The sequence below is a fragment of the Hyla sarda genome, chromosome 5 (assembly GCF_029499605.1).
Source record: "Hyla sarda isolate aHylSar1 chromosome 5, aHylSar1.hap1, whole genome shotgun sequence".
Lineage (NCBI taxonomy): Eukaryota > Metazoa > Chordata > Amphibia > Anura > Hylidae > Hyla > Hyla sarda.
Window position 1 is genome coordinate 271,717,040 of NC_079193.1, and position 27,263 is coordinate 271,744,302.

The following is a 27,263-nucleotide window of genomic DNA, read 5'->3' on the forward strand; positions in this document are numbered from 1 at the left end:
ATGCAGCTGGGGCTTCTCTATTGCACTAATCTATCTATCTATCTATCTGTCTCATATCTATCTATTTATCTAAAACTCAAAAGCAGACATCTATCATAGTTTGCTTTGGTAAGTGAGTTCTAAAGGCATTTTTATTTTTTTTGCTTTCGTTTTGCTCAAGTGCTACATATTTATTGTACTCTCACAGGGGGTTGATACATTTGGAGCACATAAGAAAAACTAAATAGTCACAGATGAGACTTTTGTGAGACTTTTTAAATTTGCTCACGTTCCGAAGTTTTGTACTTCAGGTCAGACCTGGAGTAGACTTGTAACTTTTTTTCAGGGGTTTGTGACTTTTTGTTTGCCTACGTGCGACTTTCGCACATCATAAATTCATGACCACTGCAAAGTGAAAACTGAAATTTACTTAGGTAAGGCTGTTTGTACCTTTTTGCTTACCCACAAAAGTCGCACAAAAAAGTGCTTAGGTGCATGTGCCACTTTTTGTGCGTCCGGAGTAAGCAAAAAAGGCTCTAAATACCTTAATGAACGTCCCCCAATGTGTGTATGCATGTTCCACCATCACTTTCTAATGGCTGGAGATATTTCAATGAAACTTGGTACATATGTTACAAATATGTCAATAAAAAATATAGCATAGTTAAATTAACCCTTACCCTTCCCCATTTGCGAGAGTCAGGATTTTTGTCCAAAGTCCCATGAATGACTTGAGGTACCTTACTACACAAGTTACGCTCTGCATCTCCTTGTGAGTGTATTCATCCAGTTTGAAAGTCACACCCCCTTCCACAAGGCAAGCCCCTTCTATTTTTGGGGCTTTTTAATTCAATTTTCCCCTGAGATACCCACATCACAGGTCCTTCAACCACAATCTCTTCATTACAGCATCTCAGGATAAATGTGTCGGTACGGTTTGCAAGCTATGCCCTTACAACATGTTTCTATGTACTTAAATGCCCCCCCCCCCCCCCCCTACCGTGTTGTGAAGGTCTCAATGAAAAGTACAAATATTACCTCCTATTTAATACCCAAAAAATGTTGCTTTATAAACCAGTAAAGTGTTAAGGACGCATGGCTCAGGGTCCAGAATGCTTTCATGCTGCAATGCCTCTCTGCTCTAATACCCACCATCTTCCTTATTAAAATACTGTGCATAAGCTAGGGTTTCGGATTGAGTCAGTGAAGGCTCCCTGCACTGCTCGGCAAATGAGAGTAACCCAAGACCTGTCTGTCTCTCATACAAGTTGGGTGGAGGAATAAGGGCACAAAGGTGTTGTAGCCTGAGAGCAGTCTGGAACCTGGGCCACGCTTCTCTGACACTTCAATGACAGTCAATTGAAAAGTAATATTTATATCCTTTGTTTGAGACCTTTAGTAGCATAGTTGGTGGTATGGAAGTGAATTTACAGGTGACAAATTCACTTTAATGTAGGTAGATTATAGGTTATTACCAGTTAACAACCACTTATCTCCATTTTATGACACATGAAAGGGGTTTCCTAGGATTTTATATCTTTGGCTATCAAGATATGGTCATAGGGATCTTACTCTTATGACTTCTATGATCAAAGGAATTCTGGAAGTCAAAGGCATGCTGGAGTGTCATGAAGCCATTGAACAACAACATCAGCTTCAACATCAGCTTCATCTGACACATGTATTTTAGAGCTAAAGTCATAACTGGCATGTTTACCAAAAGATTCGGTGACCAAAAACATAAGACTATTATTTGCAGGGCAGCAATTACAGGCCCATTGTATTTTATTATTAATTCTATAGGGATACAGATAGCTTTATTAGGCTCTGTTCACACTGTCCTGTTTATTTGCCATATGAGCCATAAGGATGGTATACATTAGTATATTTATATTTTTTAACAGTATAGAAAATGTAGGTTTTCTAAGTAAATACATCTTACAAAAAATAAAAATACAAAGTATATTGAGTGCGGTATACAATTTTTTTTTACAAAGTTAGTCAATGTATGCCTATAGAGTGGCATAAGTTAGAACTTTACATTAGGTATATGTCTATGTCAGACACACTGTGAACTGAACTTTAGACTCTCTTCACGCAGCATTTTGCAATGTGTGCCTAAGTTTAACAGATGGCAAATGCCACCGGTAGTCTCCCATGTTAAAAAAAAATATACTGTGCATATATATATATATATATATATATATATATATATATACACACACACATATATATATATATATATATATATATATATATGTGTATGTTTTGCTACCAGAGGTCTCTGCGTCAAAAGACACAATTTGCTATGCTTTTCTGTACAGCATAAAAATGGAAAGCCTGATGCAAAGCCAGCATTGACACCAAGTAAACCCAAGAAAGTGTAGGACCCCCTGCAGCTAGAGGGCCCAATCTGCCACCGGGTGCCTCACTCAGGCCCACCCAGGTGTCTCAGGGTTCCGCTTGGGAATCCAGGACACATGGATCTCCTGCATCCCCAGGCTAGCACAGTTTTCAGCTGTGTGTACGTCTTTAGGGTGATCACATGATATAGTTGAAGTAACTTCTAGTGTGGGCAGCATTTCTGTACCATGCTGCCTAGCACAGACAGAAGAGAAGCTGCAGCAAAACAGAGCAATGGGAGATGCTGTGGGTGAGTGGAATAAGGCCACATATCAGTGCACAAAGGAGCCTAATACTATATGAGGACACAGATGGGGCCTAAACTATATGGAGGCACTGAGGAGCCTATACAATATGGGAGCTCAGAGGGGGCCTAACTACAATATGGGTGCATAGAGGGGGACTAGCTACAATGTAGGGGTACACAATTGCCTAACTACAATATAGGGATACAGAGGGAACCTAATAATACATGGGGCACAGAGAGGCCCAACACTAGATATGGCACAGATGTTGGTCTAACTACAATATCAGGGCACAGAGGGGGTCTGATTACTGTATGGAGGTACAGAGGGGCCTTAATACTATATAGTGGAACAAAGGGGCTTTATATATAGTGGAGACACAGGGAGCCTAGCTACTATAAGTTCTGGAGCAAGGAACCTAAAAAGTTTCTCCAGAAGTTTCTGCAAAGAGTCATAGGCAAGAAAAGTCTTCATGATGGCATGGGCCAGATCGAAAGGTAAAAGAAAAGTGAGCAATTCCAATCAGAGCATATGTTACCTGTCAGTCAGTGAATATACATGTACACTGGCATCATTTGTACGGCCTGCAGAAACTGTGTAGAATTTGTATCTACCACTAAATGGTCACTGGATATTAAAACAAATCTCATCCACATGCTGCAACTAAAACCCATAGAGCAAGATGACCTGCACTGCAATTCATTGTGACGTGTGCAGAATATAAAGTATGTATCAAAAAGAGTAAAATCAGGATTCCAAAATACTCAGGGGTATTAGTTTGCATTGCTCATCTTATACGACAAACACATTACCTGTAGCTCAGTCTGAAAAAAGAATTTCTGTGGGCATTGTGTGCAGTCATAGATCTTGTCTTCTTGTCCATGAGCCGAAAAAATATGCTGTTGCAGCTTGTTTGCTTGAACGAAAACTAGAAGAGAAAGAAATATCCACTGAATATTGTATATACATAAGGATTTGTTATCATTGAAATGAATCTGCTTAAACAATTATATTTGATAATCTTATGGCAAGGAAAATCATATCGGATCTAGTACTTTTGTGTGGTACATAACCATAGTGGAAATCCAGATTATAATATATAGACTATAAAAATAATTGACAGGTAATCTCCAATGAATCATCCTTTGAGGTGTATATGCACCTTAACTGGAGTCTTCCTGTGGTAAATTCAGATGATTGGATGGGATTTGAAAAGACACATCCCTTTGTTTTTGCATATCAGAGCAAAAACAAAGCCATGAGGTAGAAAAGGCTTCCTGTACAGCTCAGAGACATGATTATGTCGACAGCGCTGGATACAAAAAATGTATGTTGCACTAAAACTTCCCAAAAGCACAGTGGCCTTCGTAATTCTATGGAACAACCAGGGCTCTTTCTAGAGCTGGCCACCTACCAAAATAAGTTATTGGGAAAGAAGGCCTTGGTCAGTATGGCTGAGCTTTAAAGATCCTGTGTCCAGATGGGAGAAACTTCCAGAAGGTCAACCATGATAGCAGCACTGCACCAATCTGGACTTCATGGCAGGATTGCCTCTTCTTAGTAAAAGACCCATGGAAGCTCACCTGGAGTTTTCAAAAAAGCACCAAAAGGACTCTCAGACTGTGAGAAACAAGATTGCATGGTCCGATAAAACCAAGATTGATGCTCTGGCCTAAATTCTAGATGTCATGTATTGGAGGAAACCAGGCACTTCTTATAATCTGCCCGATACCATTTCTACAGTGGACCCTTTCTTTGGCAGAATCCTGTTGTGGGGGTGTTTTTCTGTGGTTAGAACAAAAAAAATGGGTCAGGGTTGAGAAAAAGCTGAATGGAGCAAAGTACAGAGAAATTATTAATGAAAAATTGATTTATTGAGTGCTCTGGACCTCAGATTGGGTTTAACCCCTTAAGGACCAGGCACGTATGAGTACGTCCTGGCACCCTGGACTTTAAGGACCAGGCACGTACTCATACGTCCTGGCGATTTCCGGTCCCTGCCGCATGCCGGGCAGAGATCGGAAGCAGATGCCTGCTGAAATGCTTCAGCAGGCATCCAGGGCAAACGCCGAGGGGGGCCATGTTTGCCCCCCATGTCGGCGATCGTCGCAAATCACGAGGGAAATCGCCCCTGCGATCTGCAGCGATACCGGGCTGATCGGGTCTCTGGGACCCGACCGCCCGGTAATTTTGTATGATCCCGGTTGTCACAGACAGCCAGGACCATGCTGAAGTATAGGAGCGAGGTGGCCACTTCCTCCTATCCCATGCGATTCCTCGGTTAGCTAACCGACCAATCGCATGGGGGGGGGGGGGGCGGTTACTTCCTCCTACCCTGCCCGGCCCCTGAAAGTTCGGAGAGAACGGGAGGAAGACCGGAGGACGCGGCGGGGGACGGGGGAGTGCTGGGGACCGGCCCCGGTACTTACCTCGTCCCTGAAGACCCGGATCCCGGCGGCGGCAGCGGCGACAGGTGAGTGGATCTTCGGCGGCGTCGCGGGACCTTTGCAGCAGTCCATACCGCCGTAAAGCGATCTGGACTGCTCCATCTGGTCCCCTTACACTACAACTCCCAGCATGCCCAGACAGCCCTTGGCATCTGGGCATGCTGGGAGTTGCAGTTTTGCAACATCTGGAGGTCCACAGTTTGGAGATCACTGTGCCCTTCCAGATGTTGCAAAACTACATATCCTCAGCATGCCATTACTGTCCAGGCATGCTGGAGTTGTAGTTCTGTAACATCTGGCCCTTCAGATGTTGCAGAACTACAACTCCCAGCATGCCTGGACAGTTTTGGCATACTGGGAGTTGCAGTTTTGCAACATCTGGAAGGGCACAGATTGGGAATCACTGTATTAGTGGTCTGCAAACTGTAGTCCTCCAGATGTTGCAAAACTACAACTCCAAGTATGCTGGGAGTTGTAGTTCGGCAACATCTGGCTCTAAAGATATTGCCGAACTACTACTTCCAGCATGCCTGAGAATGCTGGGAGTTGTGGTTTTGCAACAACTGGAGGAACACTGGTTGGGAAACATTGTCTGTTTCCTAACTCAGTGTTTCCCAACCCATGTGCCTCCAGCTGTTGCAAAACTATAACTACCAGCATGCACTGATAGACCGTGCTTGCTGGGAGTTGTAGTTTTGCAACAGCTGGAGGCCCCCCCTGTGAATGTACAGGGTACATTCACATGGGCAGGGGGCTTACAGTGAGTATCAGGCTGCAAGTTTGCAATGCAGCAAATTTTGCGCGGCAGTTCAAACTCGCCACGGAAAACTCGCTGTAATCCCCCGCCCATGTGACTGTACCCTAAAAACACTACACTACACTAACACAAAATAAATAAAAAGTAAAAAACACTACATATACACATACCCCTACACAGCCCCCCTCCCCTCCCCAATAAAAATGAAAAATGTCTGGTATGCCACTGTTTCCAAAATGGAGCCTCCAGCTGTTGCAAAACAACAACTCCCAGTATTGCCGGACAGCTGTTGACTGTCCAAGCATGCTGGGAGTTTTGCAACAGCTGGAGGCACCCTATTTGGGAATCACTGGCGTAGAATACCCCTATGTCCACCCCTATGCAAATCCCTAATTTAGGCCTCAAATGCACATGGCGCTCTCACTTTGGAGCCCTGTCGTATTTCGAGGCAACAGTTTAGGGCCACATATGGGGTATCCCCGTACTCGGGAGAAATTGCCTAACAAATTTTGGGGGGCTTTTTCTCCTTTAACCCCTTATGAAAAGGTGAAGTTGGGGTCTACATCAGCATGTTAGTGTAAAAAAATAAATTTTTTACACTAACACGCTGGTGTTGCCCTATACTGTTCATTTTGACAAGAGGTAAAAGGGAAAAAAGCCCCCCAAAATGTTTAATGCAATTTCTCCCGACTACGGAGATACCCCATATGTGGGCGCAAAGTGCTCTGGGGGCGCACAACAAGGCCCAGAAGGGAGAGTGCACCATGTACATTTGAGGTGATTTGCACAGGGGTGGCTGATTGTTACAGCGATTTTGACAAACGCAAAAAAAAAAAAAAAAACACATGTGACCCCATTTCGGAAACTACACCACTCACGGAATGTAATGAGGGGTGCAGTGAGAATTTACACCCCACTGGTGTCTGACAGATCTTTGGAACAGTGGGCTGTGCAAATTAAAAATGTTGTACAGCCCACTGTTCCAAAGATCTGACAGACACCAGTGGGGGGGGGGGGGGGGGGGGGGATGCCCACTGTACCCCTTGTTACATTCCTCAAGGGGTCTAGTTTCCAAAATGGTATGCCATGTGGGGGTTATTTTGCTGTCCTGGCACCATAGGGGCTTCCTAAATGCGACATGCCCCCTGAGCAAAATTTGCTCTCCAAAAGCCAAATATGACTCCTTCTCTTCTGAGCATTGTAGTTTGCCCATAGTGCACTTCAGGTCAACTTATGGGGTACCTCCATACTCAGAAGAGATGGGGTTACAAATTTCGGGGGGGGGGGGGGGGGGGGGGTATTTTCTTCTATTAACCCTTGCAACAATGTGAAATTTGGGGGGAAACACATTTTAGTGAAAAAATTTTTTTTTTACATATGCAAAAGTCGTGAAACACCTGTGTGGTATTAAGGCTCACTTAATTCCTTGTTACGTTTCTCAAGGGGTCTAGATTCCAAAATGGTATACCATGTGTTTTTTTTTTTGCTGTTCTGGCACCATAGGGGCTTCCTAAATGCAACATGCCCCCAAAAACCATTTCAGAAAAACGTACTCTCCAAAATCCCCTTGACGCTCCTTCGCTTCTGAGCCCTCTACTGCGCCCGCCGAACAATTTACATAGACATATGAGGTATGTGCTAACTCAAGAGAAATTGGGCTACAAATACAGGTATAAATTTTCTCCTTTTACCCCTTGTAAAAATAAAAAAATTGGGTCTACAAGAACATGCGAGTGTAAAAAATTAAGATTGTGAATTTTCTCCTTCACTTTGCTGCTATTCCTGTGAAACACCTAAAGGGTTAAAACGCTGACTGAATGTCATTTTGAATACTTTGGGGGGGGGGGTGTAGTTTTTATAATGGGGTCTTTTATGGGGTATTTCTAACATAAAGACCCTTCAAATCCACTTCAAACCTGAACTGGTCCCTGAGAAATAGTTTGAAAATTTTGTGAAAAATTGGAAAATTGCTGCTGAACTTTGAAGCCCTCTGATGTCTTCCAAAAGTAAAAACTTGTCAATTTTATGATGCAAACATAAAGTAGACATATTTTATATGTGAATAAAAAAAAAATTATTTGGAATATCCATTTTCCTTACAAGCAGAGAACTTCAAAGTTAGAAAAATGCAAAATTTTCTATTTTTTCATCAAATTTTGGTATTTTTCACCAAGAAAGGATGAAAGTTACCACAAAAATTTACCACCATGTTAAAGTAGAATATGTCACGAAAAAACTATCTTGGAATCAGAATGATAACTAAAAGCATTCCAGAGTTAATGTTTAAAGTGACAGTGGTTAGATGTTCAAAAAACGCTCTGGTCCTAAGGTGTAAAATGGCCTGGTCCTTAAGGGGTTAAGGTTCACATTCCAATAAGACAATAACCCTAAGTACCCAAGGCAACACAGGATTTTTTAACCCCTTCCCTCCCAAGGACGTATTCGTACAGAGCAGCTATGGAATGGAATTGTGATGTCATCCCGCTCCGTACCGCGTGCCCCCTGGCTGGAATCAACAGCCAGGGGCCGCAGCTAACAGCCTGCCGTGGCGAGGCTATTAACCCTTTAGATCCCCCGATCAAAGCTTACCGCGGGACCTAAAGCCAGCAACTCAATGTTGCTAGCTGGTTGCTATGGGTGAACGGGACCTCCACGGGACAATCATGCGGTCCCGATCACCTTAACTGATCCTACCTTCCTCCATGCCATTGGATCTTCTTTGTGTTGGTCTAGCCTGTTTTGGCAGGCTAGAGCAACAGACCGCAGATAACACTGATCAATGATGTGTAATAGCAGAGCATTGATCAGTCTTAGGAATTAAAAGATTCCATCTTATAGTCTCCTATGGGGAATAAAAAAACAAAAAACAAAAAAAGTAAAAGTCTGAATCACCCCTTTTTCAATTTTATAAATAAAATAATGTGTAAAAAAAAAAAAAAATATGTGGTATCGCCGAATGGAAAAATGTTTGAATTATTAAAATATAATGTTACTTAAACCGCACAGTAAATGGTGTAAACATGAAAAAAATACCAAAGTCCAGAATTGCACATTTTTGGTCACTACATATAGCAGAAAATAGTCCATAAAAAGTGATCAAAAGGTCTATTTAAAGCAAAATTGGCACCATTAAAAACTACTGATCATGGCACAAAAAATGAGCCTTCATACAGACAAAAAATTGGTGAGTGGTTCCCTTACAATAACAGTTTAGGATAACTGGAATATTTATTACAAAATTACAAATGTATTCATTACAAATTTACAGCAAAATAAAAGACTTGCATACTTGCAATAATCCATATGTTGGTAGTATTTATGTATATCCATTTCCTATACGGTATTCTACCAGGAAATCAGAAGAACACCTCATCGATGTCTATATTCCATGCCATCCCTATATAATTGGAGGGGGTCATATCTCCACGACTTAAACTGATCCTAAGAATAAAGCGGACACAGCTCTGGTATATCACTGCATCCCCTTAACGGCACAGGGATGATCTCAGCCACCCAACTTTGTAGAGAAATGAAGATAGGTCCTTTAAGCTGAGAACAAAACCGTGAAGGGGGTGCAACTCTAAAATGGTGCAGTATCTTCTTGATTCTTATAAGAGTAAGAGTTCTAGACATAGGACTCACATCGATCATAAAGTGAATGTATATCCAATCAATATACTATCCCTTTAAAATACAGGGTTATCCTAAATGTGCAAAACTCTAATTTAGATTTTTTTGTTCACATTGATCACTATGGTAGGTCCATTTAAAATTCAGGATCATGTATATATTCTCTGTACAAGTCACAATAAATTACTACATCAGTAAACATGAGAACAATTACATCAAAAGTTTAAAAATTGTATCCTGTAGAGATACTCCAGGGCAGGGATAGTAAAATGGGAAATCACTGGGTTCTCTTTGGACACATTCAGATCAACTAAGCTTACACCGAGAATGTAAGGGTTTCAATAATACAAACATGTTCAATTTTAATGACTACAAAACAAGGCCCTAAGAATGTGTAACAGTTTACCTGGGAGACATGCTATTAATAATTAAATTGTATATGCCAGAGGCAGAATTTGGGTTGGCAGCACTGACTTCTGATGGATGCTTGGTGCACTGTGACCTAAAAAAAAAGTTTGTGTGTAGAATATGTATCATTGCAGACAGGAGAAGATTGATTAAGGATGCTGGCATTTGACTCCGACTCCAGTCTTAAAATTACAATTATTCTAATTTCGAGCCAGCTGATAAAATTACTATATTGCTTGTTGACTCATACATTTTAATCACATTTTCTCATTAGACTAGACCCATTGATCACATAAGAAAATAAACAATACTTCATTCTATTACGATGAGACTCAACCTGGGTAACATTAAACTAAAGGTGAAGCTTTAGTACAGCACAGTTTCCCAACGTTTTCAAACTGAAAACTTCTAAAAATGGCATCAAGTTTTAAAGGGGTACTCCGGCGCGAAGACATCTTATCCCCTATCCAAAGGATAGGGGATAAGATGCCTGATAGCAGGGGTCCCGTCGATGGGGACCCCCGTGATCTTGCACGCAGCACCCCGTTACAATGAGTCCACGGGGCCAGAGCACTGTGACGTCACGGCCCCGCCCCTGTGGGACGTCACGCTCCACCACCTCAATGCAAGCCTATGGGAGGGGGCTTGACAGCGGCAGGACCCCCGGGATCAGGCATCTTATCCCCTATCCTTTGGATAGGGAATAAGATGTCTTAGCGCCGGAGTACCCCTTTAAGCCAAATATTTTTCATTGGCATGAATAGATTAACTACTAAAAGATGGTGGTCCATCTGTTTTTTGGATCCATTTAGACAAGTGGTGTGCAACCTGTGACTCGGCAGCTGCTGTACAACTCCAACTCCCAGCATGTTCTGACAGGACACACTTGAAATTGTACTTCATCACAAAGAAATCAGAAATCCAGCTTACCCCACAGAGACAGCTTATAGAGAAGGAGAGCTGCATGCTTCCAGAAGCGGAGATACGCGGCACCAGTCATAAGGTCAGATGCTACAAAGTTTGGATTGTTGAGTTAAAGCCACTGTCTACCTCTTTAAATGAAAAGATTCTATTTTGGATCCCATTAGGCACGTTCAAAGGACCTATAAATGTTACATTTATAAATGACACCTATGGCCTTCATGGTTAGGGTATCTATTGAATTTGTCATTCAATTTAAAGAGGTTGCTCATTTTGGGCAATACGTCAATATGCTGGTTACAAGCTGTTGGGCCTCCTATCAATCAGCTTTGATATGTGGAGAAACCTGGCAGTAAATGTTCAATATCTTTGCACACCCTCCAAAGTTGAAGTGAAGCATTACATAATGCTCATTGAAATCAATGGGCTGCCTGCATAATGGACATATGTGCCTGGTCTTCCAGTGCGATAGATGCAGAAATACAGTCAGCACAACAGTTCATGTCACCTGAACTAGCACATCCTTGAGCACATGGGTAAAAGACCATTTCCTGAAAAAAGGGAGTGGCTAAAAAAATTCCGGTACCAGAATGTTGTAAAGAATAAAATCCATTGGTTCATTGCAGTAAAAAGGAAAGTTCCAAGACAGAAAACTGAACAGTTTGGTTTACATGTTTTAGACTCATAGATAAGACCCCCTTTAAATGCTTACAATTATTGACATAACTAGTTCATAATCTGAATTAAAGAGGTATTCCGGAACTGCCATATTAGAAAAAAAAAAAAAAAATGCCATACTTACCTACCCCCGTAGTCCGCAGGTCCAGATACAGCTGCTTACGGTCCTCTAACTATCTCTTTTTTTGCTTCCAAGACAACATGTTGTAACGGGATCTGCCCAAAGTGATTGGCTGAGAAGGCAGATCCTGGTACAATGTGTCATCTTTAAGGCAAAAAGAAGTGATGATCATCAGAGACCTGTGGGGGACTGGGGTGGGTAATTTTTTTTTTTTTATTACTATTTGTCCATCATTAAAAAAAATAATCGCAGAATACCTCTTTCACCTTCCCCCAAGTTACCCAGTCATTACCATAATCCTGAATGTCAATAAGGCTGGGATTGTCACCCTAAAGCTAAACTGCATGTGATTTACAGCAAATTTCTGTAATTTTGTAATGTGGTTATTAACCTTGTGGTTTTCACAGGTAAGGGAAGCTAAAAGCAACATGTTCCAACTTAGAAATTGTGCAGCCAAAAACCACAGAGATTTATGGTAAATTGTATGGGGTTTTGCCAAACATAAAAAAATATCTTCAAGTGTCATATGCTAAAAATAATCAAAATTGCTGCCATGCAATTAATTCAGAGGAACGAGACCAATCGAGGTTTCTCAAAATGGAGAAACGCATAGAAGGGGAGAAAAGGCCTACCAGGCTTTCAGGTTTCACAACTTAGCCGCAGTATCTGTAAATATTATAACAACAGCAACAATCAAATAATAATTCACAATGCATTTACTGGAAAAATAAAGCATTTAAAAACACATAAGACATTACAGCAGCACCGCACTAAAACCCGTACAATAAGCCCCTCAGTAGCTTATTAGAGCATTACAAGTGTTGTCAATAGAAAAATCGATTTCACCAAAGGATTTCTAGCCCTCTGCACTAAAGAATTGACATATTGGATTGAAGGCATTACTCCTATGCAGAAGGAAGAATTTCAGGAGGGTGTGTAGAAGCCACTAGAGATAGCTGCAGGATTCTTATGAGAACATCTATACACAAAGACAATTGCCTTTATTACTGCAGGATATGTAGACTGTCCACCTAGTGGGCTCACAATAGGCTTTTCTTAGGCGGAAAATAAAAAAAAAATAAGAAATGAAGTTTGCTGAGGGCAGGTTCTGTCTTATCTGCAGCTTTTCTCTTACATGGTGTAGTAATGAAATCTGCAGCTCATTTATTCTCTGAATCATTTTATTCTTTGCTCTCATATTATTAAAAAATAGAAATGTTATTGCCAGGTCCAACACTAGATGTCGCTGTCTGAGCACCTCTTCCCGCTGGCAAACTTCGAGAGGCAATAATAACCGTAATGAAGGGTGACACTTGCATCGCTTTATGTGTTAAAATGAGCTAATAAATTGTTGTTTTAGTCATTCTGTTCTTCTAGTTTTGTTAAGATGGAATATACTTACAGGTTACACTTACAAATACAGAATTATTTATTAAAAATAGTTAATATCTGCACAATGTGTAAAATAAAAAATGTACTGAATGTAGCAGGTTTACCGGCATCTATTATTAAAACACACAGATAAGATGCTATGGCACCATAGAGTCCGAGGCACTACATGAGCCGTTGTATAGGACTTTGCAGAATACTTCTATAATATGATGTCCAAGGATACATGGTAAATGGTCCCTCATGCCCCTGTATGAACTCTGGATATTTGCAGGGAGCCATAACATGGCCATGTGCATAAGGTCATTGTACTCATGTCTCGAAGGTTGATACCAAATGAAAAATTCAGCCCAATTCATTTGGATGTAACATATCAAAGTAATCTTTTGTAAAGTGTAAAACAACAGAAAATATAACACAGGACTTTCACTTTCAATTATCTCTATACATGATTAACCATTTATGCATTTAAAAAAAATGTCTATTCTGTACTTATACAGTACAGGAGGGAGACAAAAGCACAGATTCTGTCTCCCAGGTTCCCCTACTCAGCACTGGTCTGGTCCCCACCATAAACATGGTCCCCACCATAAACATGCAGCTTTGCAGCTGCAGTGTATGCACATAAAGAAATGATGCTATTGTACATTGCAATATCTACTCATTTTGTTTAAATTGTGATATGTGAGACTAAACATTAATTTGTATAGTTGAAATGTTTGATACATTATGGCTGGCTGCACTTTCCTTTAAAGATTGTCACCTCAATAGTAGGGATCGACCGATTATCGGTTTGGCCAATATTATTGGCCGATATTCCCGATTTTGGGCGTTATCGGTAATTAACTTGCCGATAATGGTGATAATGCCCCGCTCACGCACCGTCCCGGCCAGAGACCGCCGCTGCCTCATTGCCTCCGCCATCCCCGGTTTTATAATGACCTGTTCCCGGGGTCAATGTCTACTTCTGGCTCCTGTGGCGTCCTGCGCTATTGCTGTGCGCTACGCAATGACGAGTGACATCCTCAATGTAATGTCACCGTCAGTGAGCACAGTGACAGCTCAGGATGCCGCCGGAGCCAGAAGTAGCGCGGACCCCGGGAACAGGTCATTATAAGACCGGGGAAGGGGGAGGCAACGGCGCAGCAGCGGTAGTTGGACTCAGGACCGGCAAGAGGAGAGAAGTGTGCGGCGGCGGTCTCTGGCCGGAGGATAGGCGGGGGGGGGGGGGGGGGGGGGGGGGGTGGAGGGGTAGTGGCATTGGTGGTTGGACAGGCAGGGGGAGAGAAGCGGGTGGTGGCGGCGGCGGTCTCTGGCCCCACAAGAGCCGCTGCAGTTGATTGATTTAAAGCGCCCGCTTTAAATCATTGATCTGCAGCAGCTTCTGCGGGGCCGGGGGAGAAATAGCCGATAACTTATACCGGAATATTGGTATAAGTTATCGGCTATCTGCCTTAACGTTCACAGATTATGGGTATCGGCCATAAAAAGTCAATGTCGGTCGATCCCTACTCAATAGTTCTTCTCCTCTCATATACAATATCTTGTGTTTACATTTCCCGGAAGAGATTCCACATGGCGCATCACCACAACCACATACAAATTTTTGCTTTTTTCCATAGGGGCTATTCATACCAGGTTTTGACCAAACATTGCCAATATATGTTGGCAACTTGTTAAAAAGTTATGTCATTGTATACCGCTGCATGCCCTGTGCAGGTCCATTGAGTTTAAAGGGGTACTCCCATGGGAAACAATTTTTTTTTAAATCAACTGGTGCCAGAAAGTTAAACAGATTTGTAAATTACTTCTATTAAAAAATCTTAATCCTTCCAGTACTTTTTAGGGGCTATATACTACAGAGGAAATGCTTTACTTTTTAGATTTCTCCAATGTCATGACCACATTGCTCTCTACTGACCTCTGCTGTCCATTTTAGGAACTGTCCAGAGCAGCATATGTTTGCTATGGGGATTTTCTCCTGCTCTGGACAGTTCCTAAAATGGACAGCAGAGGTCAGCAGAGAGCACTGTGGTCATGACATCAGAGAAATCTAAAAATAAGTAATTTACAAATCTGTTTAACTTTCTGGCACCAGTTGATTTAAAAAAAAAAAAAGTTTTCCTTGGGAGTAACCCTTTAATGGACTGAATATAGTCAACTACTGACCACAGTCAGTAAATTTCCTGAATGTACAGTCTACTGTTTCTGTTCAGGACGTAAAGTTTGGTCTGCTATCCCACACAGATACATAATGGACTAAATATAGTCACTAGTGTTTAGCCCATCAAACTTATCGTGCCGCTCAGGAGTATACCAGAACAAGTTTGCATACCCTTTTGACAAAACATGGTGTTAAAAGTGAGATATCTGATGTAAAAATACACTTTCCAAAGATTGCCAAAGATGCCTTATGAAACAGCTAAAACCACTGTTGGAATAAGGCTCCTGAGACTCTTTTTTAGTGACTGACCACAGGCCCTCTTTGAATAGCATACCCTGCATCTATCGGTATAGTGTTAGGTGGCTAGTCACTTCATTTCATTTTAGGATTAATTCTCTATAATGATAAATTAGCGAAAGTTAAATGCAAAGAGAAAATTCTATGAGGAATTACCTGTAAAACAGACAGGGCATTTAAATGTGCCTCCCATTCCTTCAAAGCTGTGCTCAATAAGATGACACTGGAGTTTTGCTGGTGAGTCAAATGACTGGCTGCAGAGCTTGCACTCGTGATTTAGACCTTCATCTATGAAAAAACAAAAATTACAAATTACATTAAATATTTCCAAAATGCATTATGCATAACAGCGAACTACAAAAATAAACTTTCAATGTGTAAATCAAATACTATATTAGCAAATTGTTATTCACTAAAACCCTTTAACTCCTAAATGACCAGGTCTGTTTAGACGTTAAAGGGGTACTCCGGTGGAAAACTTATTTTTTTTTAATCAACTGGTGCCAGAAAGTTAAACAGATTTGTAAATGACTTCTATTAAAAAATCTTTACCTTTCCAGTACGTTTTAGCAGCTGTATGCTACAGAGGAAATTCTATACTTTTTGAATTTCTTTTTTGTCTTGTCCACAGTGCTCTCTGCTGACACCTGCAGCCCATATCATGAACTGTCCAGAGCAGCATAGGTTTGCAATGGGGATTTTCTACTGCTCTGGACAGTTCCTGATATGGGCAGCAGGTGTCAGCAGAGAGCACTGTGGACATGACAATAAAGAAATTCAAAAAGTATAGAATTTTCTTTGTAGCATACAGCTGCAAAAAGTACTGGAAGGGTAAAGATTTTTAAATAGAAGTAATTTACAAATCCGTTTAACTTTCTGGCACCATTTTTTTTTTTTTTTAAGTTTTCCACCGGAGTACCCCTTTAAGGGTCTATTCACACGGCAGAATTTCCGCTTGTGGAATTCTGCCTCAAATTAAAGCCCACAGAATTCAATGGGATTCCGCACTCCCATTCACACTTCTGAATTTCCGCTTGCGGAATTCCGCAAGCGGAAATTCAGAAGTGTGAATGGGAGTGCAGAATCCCATAGATGTCTATGGGCTTTAATTTGAGGCGGAATTCCGCAAGCGGAAAATCTGCTGTGTGAACAGACGCTAAGGCTTTATTTCCACATTTGCATTTGTTTTTAGCTTGTGCTTTATAAGAAGCAGCTGGTAATACATGATTTTATAACATTCTTTACTGTTGCAATAATGTAGGAAAAGAAATGTGGCAAAATGCAACAAAAACGTAAATATGGGAACACAGCCCCCTGGCATCATTTATCACCGCTCTACAGAATAAATGCTGTAAGTGAACCAACTCTGTTAAGGAAACAGCATTTAAAAAAAAATCTTTTTTCCATCATGTAGCTGTATGAGAGCTTCTGCAGATAGAAATATATATTTTTTTAATGGCCACCATCTTGGGGTCCATATGACTAATTGAATAACTTTCATTAGGCCTTGTTCACATCAGCGCCACAATGGAGCTGGGACACATCCTATTCACTTTGAATGGGGTCCGTCTGGGTTCTGTTAGCTGCTAGTTATTTTGCAAGACTTCAACAGAGAAAAAAACCTTACATGTAGGATTTTTTCCAGACATTTTAGCGGAATCAGCAAATGGATCTCCATAATGGAGCTCCGCATGCTGATGTGAGAATAGCCTGATAGGGGTTATCCAGGATCAGTGAAAACACAGCCGCTTTCTTCCAGAAACAGAATCACTGAGTTTTAATTATTTTGGTAGAATTGGTAAAAATGCATTACCGGCTATGGAGGCGGAACATTTCATAGCGGTCTCCATAGCCGCCTTTTTGCTGGCTTGTTCTGCTGGCACCCACTGCAGATGGAATCTCACCTATAATTACTCCATGCTGAGATTCCCTAGTGTGAATAAACCATACATAGATTTAAGTTTCTTAAGTAGCTGTATGTGGACATGCTGTTGTTGTTGCTTTTTTTTTTTCTTTGCAGAGAGATCATATTTATTTTGTAGCATTAACATGTACAATGCTACTTTGATCTTTTTGTGGTACATATAAATAAGTATATAACCATGACAAGCCTAATACCCCCTGCTGGCATAACAACCGAAGGGTACATAATTGTGTTTGTGGAGTATTTTTCGGAGTGCCTACATTCTGCAGTTGTTAAAATGTACCTGTCACCAAATAAACTTTTCTAAACTAACTCAGGCTATATTCCCTAACTACTCCTAACACCCCTCCTGCCCTTAAAAACAATGTCAGAGCTTTAAGAAGCTCTGTATCATACATTTATTCTTGCTCATATAGTGCAATCTCTTAGCAGAAGAAAGTGGGTGTTTCTCAGCAGGCATGACATCACTGAAGCCTGCTGGGGGACCACTTTTGCCCTCACATGGTTGCAGTGCTGTGATGAATAGAAGACCTCAAGCTCTGTGAATCTTTCAGTGAGGCTATTTGCAGCTTTCATTGAGGCTGTATGCAGTTTTCAGTGAGGCTCTGTGCAGCTGTCAATCAAGCTCAGTGCAGAGAAGCACTTCCTGAGTTTGGTCTCCTGCCAGGTCGGGAGGAGACCAAACTTACTGTATTAATTAAGGCAGGGAACAGAACAGAGCCATCTAGTGTCCGTTTTTTCTCTTACATTTTAAACATATTGATGTTGATAATTTTAAAAGCTAGTGAATGGGAAAGTGTCTGATAATTACACAAGGAACACTATATTAAAAGTTTTATTTTGTGACAGGTACTCTTTAAATATGAATGATCAGAGTTTTCACCAATCCCAGCCCTCGTAACAGGATCCTAACTCTCGTTTTCAGCTGGTCTCCCGCAGTGATCACACAATCAGAGTTATATACATGTATGACATTTTGAAGAAAATGGACAAAGACGATGCACATGTAGCTTATTTTGAATTAAAAATATACAATAAAAATAAGTAGAGACTAGCAGTGATATTGGTTCATATACAATACAGTACATGGATATTTTGCACTTGGCACAGGTGACAAATGTATCAGGTAGTATGCAGTAAGCATTCAAGAGTTTTTATATAAGTAAACCTAAAAGTAACTAGCTGATATTCAGATATTATTAGTATTTTCCATAGATGTAAAGAAGCCATCAATGAAGCTGGTGCAGCGATCAGTTTACTGATAACTCTTTAAAATAGTAAAAATGCAACTTTTAGGTCATATCTGAAAAACAATTCCAAAAGAATATAGAAAAATGACATAATATGGTTAGGTGTACCTTGGAGTGCGCAATGTAATGCACCATGTAGCCCCTGTTTAAGGCCTTATGCACAGTCATAGTCAGGATTAATATTACAAAAAATATATCCCTATAGAAATATGAGGGTATAACACCCACAGAAAGTTATGATACAATAATATACCTCTGTACGACTCTGACTTTATGAAATCTGTCAGTCAGTAAAAAGGAATGTAAGGCATCATAAGGGGAGATATTCTGGGGGATGGCACAGTAGTTTTCAAAGGCGCCATACGGCAGCACGGAGACACCGCTATACAAAGTACTAAGTGTACTCATAAAAAAGATTTAGGACTTATCAATAACTGAATGTATTTATGATTTAGGAACATTTTACCAGGTATAAATAGAAGGTTGATATTATGCATACTGCATCAGCACTGAGGATTTCTTAACTTGAAAAAATGACATTTAGAACAACATCAACTTCTTAATCATTTAGTGATCTCTGCCAAAAGACACCTATTTATAATAATATTAACTGTTGGCGATGGAGAGAAGTTGTTAATCTCACTGTAAGCACTTGGCAAAACAGTTTAATAGCCCATCCACCAATATGTTCCTTTAACTACCGTCGCGCACATGACACAAATGTTGTAAACGTAATGGTATCTGCCTCATCAAGCTGTCATTTCCACTAAGCTGGATTGCTTTGCTTTCTCTATTTGTAACTAAAGATAAAATAACGTGTTGGCAGAAGCAGGCCTTGATGGTGTCTATATACTGTTCACATCATTTCACGTTTAAGGTGGCAATTTGGAAAACAATGTCCCTTCATATTTTATCGGTCTGATTAGACACCTACAACTTGTATCTATGAGCAGTGCACTAAGGCAGCAATAAGGGGGCAACTGATAGGTGCTTACATTTCTACAGAATAGCACTATGTTCTAAACAACTACCTGTATATGTTACATACACCTGAGATACCCAATATGTTGTACATGGGCATGTGACCAGTATAATATTTAAGTAAAACTAATATATGACATATACAGTATATCTCCTTAAAAAGAATGTTACACAATGCTTGTTACAACAGCAGCTTATATGGGCACTGTGAAATCCCAAAACTTTTTATACGTTGTTACTGAAGAATCTTAAAGACCTTTTTTAATATAGTTGTTGAACAAATTTTGAATATTTAAGAAAGAAAACGGTTCCTGAAAATACCACCACTTGGGGTCCCCATACCTACTGGAACACTAACCAGTCCTGCAGCAGCATCAGCTTGTCCATGAGTCATGGACAAGATATGACTCATGGACAAGGCTGCATGAGCAGGCACACCAATCACCTCCCACCACCACAAGAAGGGACATGACCCCTTCCCCTGAGAGGATTTTTAACATTGTGAGCTAATGAAAAAAGGTATAAAAATTAGATGGTCAGGATTAGGTACTGATTAACATTTTTTGCGGGATCTGACAGGCACGCTTTATATAAACCATATTTGATTACCAGTCCCCATGAATCCCCATCCGATGACCAGACCCCAAGCATCCCCATCTGGGAGTCAATAGCCAAGCTATCAATATGATAACTAGCACCCAAGCATTCATATCTGATGACCTATCCTAAGCAACCCCATCTGGTGACAAGCATCCCAATATGATAACTAGCACCCAAACATTCATATCCGATAGCTAGCACCCAAATAGTAATATGTGATGGCAAGCAGCCAAGCATTCATATCTGATGACCTGTCCCAAGCAACCCTATCTGAGTGGTAATAACAAGAAGCTCAATGTGATAACAAACATCCATTATTATTTGATAATCAACAGCCGAGTGTCCATATCTGATAATCCGCACCCAATTATTCTTATCACATAACCAACACATCTGATAACATATGCCCAAGCATCTCTGCCTGATGACAAGTACCCAGGCATTCCTATCTGATAACATATACCCCAGCATCTCCACCTGATGACAAGTACCCAGGCATTCCTATCTGATAACAAGTACCCCAGCATCTCCACCTGATGACAAGTACCCAGGCATTCCTATCTGATAACAATTACCCAAGCATCTCTGCCTGATGACAAGTACCCAGGCATTCCTATCTGATAACAAGTACCCAAGCATCTCCACCTGATGACAAGTACCCAGGCAATCCTATCTGATAACAAGTACCCCAGCATCTCCACCTGATGACAAGTACCCAGGCATTCCTATCTGATAACAAGTACCCCAGCATCTCCACCTGATGACAAGTACCCAGGCATTCCTATCTGATAACAAGTACCCCAGCATCTCCACCTGATGACAAGTACCCAGGCATTCCTATCTGATAACAAGTACCCCAGCATCTCCACCTGATGAGAAGTACCCAGGCATTCCTATCTGATAACAATTACCCAAGCATCTCTGCCTGATGACAAGTACCCAGGCTTCCTTATCTAATAACCATCACCCAAGTATCTCTACTTGACAAGTACCCAATGATTCTAATCAAATTTCTATTAAAGAAGGCATTGATTTTTTGCATTGTTTTTTTTCTACACAGTTCTACTTTATAACAACATTCTAATGTACAGAAGCAGTAAGTGAAGTTGTGAAAGTGGAAGGATAGTGTTAGGTCTGTGGCCAATGTTGTAAATTAATTGGGAAGGAATAGAGACAATCTGCAATAATATTTCATGGGTTAAGCAGGACCCTCTCATTTCAGGCAAGTTTAGATACAACCCCAGACCAAACTTTATCAGTGGAAGAGAGACCTACTTGGACCAAAAGGACGAATGAAAGATTACCCCGCTCGTGCTGGGAAATACTGGACAAGAAACTAAAATTCTGCAGAGAAGATATATGTACTGTATCAATACTGGATAGAAATGTGCTTTTTTTATTTTTATTTAAAGCAACAAACTGAACACTTGTGGTAGAGTTAACACGTAGCTTAGTTCTATAACAATGCACATGGATATCAGAGTCCAATCACGGTTCTGTTATGTCTGACACAAGCCCAGAGAACAGGAGATAATTCATCCTCAGATATTATTCAATGATAAATATGCATAAACGTATGCATGTTAGACTAAGAGTAATGTTGAAATGAGAAGCAGAAGATGTGCTAGACTGTGGAAGAAGGAAAAATAAATATATCCAAACATATGTCACTGCTATCAAATCGATGCCGCAAAGATTATTCTTCTATAGCTCATGTAAAGTACCGATAGAGGTTGTTTACAATAGAGGAAAGGCCGGCACATAAACATTTATCACACGTTAGGCTCCACATGTATAAACCTACAGAAATGTCTTAGCAGAAACTGAAGCCAAGGATTTAAAATATTATAGTAATATAGAAATGCATATTTATTAGACAGTGTTAGAGTAGGCTCCATGCAATATTATAAAGAGGCATAATAACTCACACATATTCAGGACCACTGTGGTCTTAGTTTGCACTTCACATATCATTTTTTATTAATCTCTATTTCTTATCCTGCACTGGAAGCTGGTCTTGGACTTTAAAGGGGTACTCCACTGGAACACACTTTCTTTTAAATCAACCGATGCCAGAAAGTTAAACAGATTTGTAAATTACTTCTATTAAAAAAATCCCAATCCTTTCAGTACTTACCAGCTGCTGTATACTACAGAGGAAGTTTTTTTCTTTTTGAATTTCCTTTTTGTCTGACCACAGTGCTCTCTGCTGACACCTCTGTCCATTTGAGGAATTGTCCAGAGTAGGAGCAAATCTACATAGCAAACCTCTACTGCTCTGGACAGTTCCTGACATGGACAGAGGTGTCAGCAGAGAGCATGTTGTCAGACAGAAAGGAAATTCAAAAATAAAAGAACTTCCTCTGTAGTATACATCATCTAAAAAGTACTGGAAGGATTGGGATTTTTTTTTAATAGAAGTAATTTACAAATCTGTTTAACCAGAGAACATCATGTTCAATAAAGCCACAACAAAAATGTACTTATTTTTAATAATTCTCATTAAAAATCCTATTACACAATGCGAAGCAAATAGTACAGTTGCCAAATGCAACGCAGAGGGTGAACAGTATCTACAAAATTATTACTAAAGACATTCCATGTGTACACAATAATATATAATGGGACAATTCTCTACAATGCTAAATATACAGTGGTCCCTCAAGTTACAATATTAATTGGTTCCAGGACGACCATTGTATGTTGAAACCATTGTATGTTGAGACCGTAACTCTATGGAAACCTGGGAATTGGTTCTGAAGCCACCAAAATGTCATCCAAAAATAGGAAAAAGTGAGGATTTAAGAAAAATAAGTAGATAACTAATATAGATGAAGTAAATCCTTCCATATAAGAGTAAGAAAGATCTGCTGGGAGCTGTAAATCACGGTCAGTGTTTCCCAACCAGGGTGCCTCCAGCTGTTGCAAAACTACAACTCTCAGCATGCCCGGACAGCCAAAGGCTGTCCGGGCATGTTGAGAGTTGTAGTTTTGCAACAGCTGGAGACACCTTGGTTGGGAAATGCTGGTCTATGTAGAGGACAGGAGCTTCTTCAGGGTCCTGTACAGAATACACAATGTCCTAAAAAAAGTAACATGGAGCCGCCCTCACCTGGTGTCCAAAGGAGCAGCTAACTCTGGCACATATAATGAGTAATGAGTTGTACAGAATATGTAATACCTCCCTGTACTGTAGGGGGCGCTACCAGACAGCCAGTCACTGCATGCACTTCAGTAATACAGATGTTTTACCAGTAAAATGCCCATTTTGATTGGTTGGTTCTTCCAGCCATTGACACGTTTCACAGATCTGGACTGTCCGTAGAATTGTATGTTGAGTCGGGTTTCAAGTTACAATGGTCCAGAAAAGACCATTGAATGTTGAAACTATTGTATGTTGAGGCCATTGTAAGTTGAGGGATCACTGTACTCAACTTCAGTATATAAAGTGATTACCAATATCTGTGCATATCTTATGTTTTATAGATGAAGGTGAAATAGCCAGCTCCGATAATCTACATAGGCTAAGATTGCCATACTGAGTGGAGACAAATTAGCACACCAAAAGTAATCATCAGATCTTACCCATGTGGGAATAGATAACTGCCGCCCGACCTCTATCGTTTCGGAACCCTTATTCAAGAGGTACAGAGACCAACCCCTAACAGCCGCCAGTGCTTTTCCTGTGCTTTATCCCTCTCAATACAAATGTCTATTATCTTTTCCTACATTCTAGGTGTATTACACTATAATATATTTTTGTAAAAATCTCTGTAGTCACAAACAAATACATTTTACTACCTCTGCGGTCACAAACAATAGGGTTATGGGCTTGGGGCAGAAAACCATGGTTACTAAATGGGTGCATTATTCCTGTGTATACTGTAATAATTTGAATGGGGCCAAAAATAGGCTCTTTGACGCAGTGCAAAAAGTAAGCCAGATGTCGTCCCCCAAATTAATACATATTGAATGCTGAAGTTTATGTCTAGTTCCATAGCTTGCTTCTCACCCTGACTATATTCAAAAGGGAAAATTAAAGGGGCTTCAACATTTTAACATTGGTGGCGTATTTTCCATCATGAATGTCAGATCAGTGGGGGTATGTCAATGACATCCAGTACCCCCCCCCTTTGATCAGCTGTTGGAAGAGGTTGTAGCACAGCCTCTGTGATGTTTACTGGTGCTCATCCTTGCACAAAAAAACTGCAGCATTGTCCCAAATATGCCGCGTGCAAAGCCGACAAAATTTGAACAAGTTGTGGAGAATGAGGGGAGGGAATGAGGCACGGTCATAAGACAAACTAGTATATTCCAAGTACAAGTCAGTACAGCAGAAACATTTCTATTCCACTCACAGGATGTTTAGGAAATGAATAGCCAGAGATTTAACTTACTTGATATAATGAAAATTGAGAGGCCAAAAGTAGTCTCACTCTATGCAGTGTTTTCTTTACCATAGTTTGTCTTTTTCCCCTGACACTTTTGCCAACTGTGATCCAAGACTGTACTCAGAACCATAAGAACTTTGTAATGCTCTACTGACACTGTCATCAGAGGCTGTGTTTGAAGGCTTCATTAAAGGAGTACTATGGTGTTTTTTTTTTTTAAACTATCCCCCTGTGCCCGGGCTGCCAAACGAAACAAAACAAACTTTAACTCACCTTCCTACGTTCCCCCAATCCCCAATTCTCCCGTTCTACGGTCCCTGTCTTCTTCCGTTTTCTGCAGGAAGCAGAAGAAGACAGGGAACCGGAGAATGGGACAACAGGGGAACGTTGGAAGGTGAGTTAAAGTTTGTTTTGTTTGGCAGCCCGGGCACAGGGGGATAGTTAAAAAAAAACACCATAGTACTCCTTTAAGTTTGACGACAAGAAATGCACTGCATGCAGCCGTATTCTTAGTAGCAAACAACAGAACCCCATTGAGCTCCAATAGGATTTGGCATGCTATTTTCATGAACAGAAGCCACAATTCATTTGAACATATACTGTAGCTGTAACTTGCCACCCCACTGGCGCTAAACCAATTCTGGATATTAAAAAGTACATGAACTTTCTTTCAACTTTGAATAACCCTAACTTACATTAACTGCATGAAGTATAGCAGAATGTGATGGCCCCTGAACATTCCTAGATGCTCTGTGCACAGTCACTCCTGCCTGTGATATCCAATGATCATGTATGAAGAAAAAACTCTCAGTTACTTAATAGTCACCACCAACATTTCAAAATTTAGATCAGGTTAACAGCTCTGTTTTCAGACAGGTCTGCAAGCTTAAGAGAACATCAAATCTGCATTAGGTCTGCTGGGGCTGCCTGGGGCACTCCAATGATGCTATCACAATTACAAGCCGAATCTAAACCAGTTCAGGGAAGAGGTGGGAACATATTCTGTAAAATGACATCTAGATTTTTACATGGTTCAACCCAAAAATAATCTATACAACCTTAAATGAATAAAACAATGTTGGTACTATAAATAATGTTAGCACATCATAATCTCAGCTCAATGCTTATTAAGGAGACAGGCGAGATTCAATTTTACATTTATTTTTCACATACTGTAATCACATATTTTTACATTGTCTAATTCATTTATATCTCTTATCTTACAGATGTTTAATAGCTTAGGCTTTGGCCATAACCTTGGTTATTGGACAAAACTTTAAGAGTGTATCCATCAGAATTACAATCATTCAGTTCTTTGCCCGATTTTGTGATAAATGGATTAAATCTTAAAGGTGTATTCCACTTTTTTTTTATTTGACTATGCTACAGGGGCTGTAAAGTTAGTGTAGTTCATAATATAGTGTCTTTACCTGTGTTTGACGGTTTTCTCACAATTCTTATGTGATTTTCACTCCAATATTTATTTTTATCAGCATACAAAATGACTGTTGTCTCAGATTTTTCCCAGCTTGCAATGCAGCCGAGACCTGACTCACTAGTCAGCTGAGGACAAGGAGCCTATCTGCTTCAATGGGTGGAGAGATCAATTAGTGGGAGAGATCAATCTGCAGCTAATGCAACAGCTGTAGGCACCCTGATTGAAAACCACAGGTCTTTTGATGGATGCAGCACATTTATGTTTCAAGGAGTGGGGTGGCTGATGTGTGGGAGGGAGGGAAATGGAATTGTGGGATTTGTAGTAAAAAAAAAAAAAAAGAAAAGTCAAACAGGAAATACCAGTTCACAAAAAGCTAGCCGCAGTATTATGGTAATCTCATGACACAGCCATTTAGCCCCAAGACAAGCACAGATCTTTCTTAAGCATGTCCATTACTTCCTGCCAGGTGTGTACTAAAATCACTTTATGGTGGATAACCCCTTTAAATTTAAAGGCACATTTACATTAAAAATAATGGAATAAATAAGATATCTAATAAGGAGAGTAACATTCATATATTTTATTTACTCTCTACATTGAAATTACTGAAATGCACTGCTTAAAGAGAATGTTTAACCATAAACACATCTTGTAGCAAGTAATTATATATATGAAATATATTAAGATAGTGTATCTCTTAGAGACGGAGCTTCATTTTTCCAATAGAGTGCTTTAATTCCTCTGGCTACCACTAGAAGAAGCTGACAAGTTTTAATATTTAGCTCAATAATAACTCAAACTCAAAATAACTAAAATTCTAGGCTTCCTCTACGGTTGGCTGCAGTCAGCCAGAACTTTATCGTTTAAAGAGGTTGTCCGGCAAAAGAAACAACCTGCATATGTTGTCAAAAAGTGGAGAGCAACTTACTGATATAATGTTATTAGCCATAGTGCAAAGATCTTCCATATCAGTTTTCTCTCCCTTGTAAGCTGTTACATAACATTACTCTGAATGCTGACAACTCCTGTCTCTCCTTCCCTCCTGTTAGCACTGGACGAGACCAGTGGAGTAAAGGGGGAACTGGTGTAACTGTTCATTAGATTAGGCAGTATGGAGCAGTTTGTCACATTAGCTTCCCTCAGAATGGACTCACTTCACTGCTGCCTTCTCTAAGAAGTTATAAATCTAATGAACGGTAACACCTGCTACACCCTTCACATCACTGGTCTTGTCCCGTGT

The 27,263-nt window shown here is 40.4% G+C and overlaps 1 protein-coding gene across 4 annotated transcripts in view; it reads right to left on the reverse strand.

The window, feature by feature from the left end:
• The window catches only part of ZNF521 (zinc finger protein 521), a 405,801-nt gene that overhangs the window by 45,519 nt on the left and 333,019 nt on the right, over window positions 1–27,263 (reverse strand). For 3 of the 4 annotated variants that reach the window (XM_056521752.1, XM_056521753.1, XM_056521754.1), the window contains 2 exons: window positions 15,596–15,727; window positions 3,440–3,555 (listed from right to left, as the gene is read on the reverse strand). In XM_056521752.1, the coding sequence (XP_056377727.1) occupies window positions 3,440–3,555; window positions 15,596–15,727 (248 nt within the window). Of the gene's footprint in view, window positions 1–3,439; window positions 3,556–15,595; window positions 15,728–27,263 lie in introns of those variants that run through there. The other variant, XR_008844205.1, reaches the window with a different exon arrangement.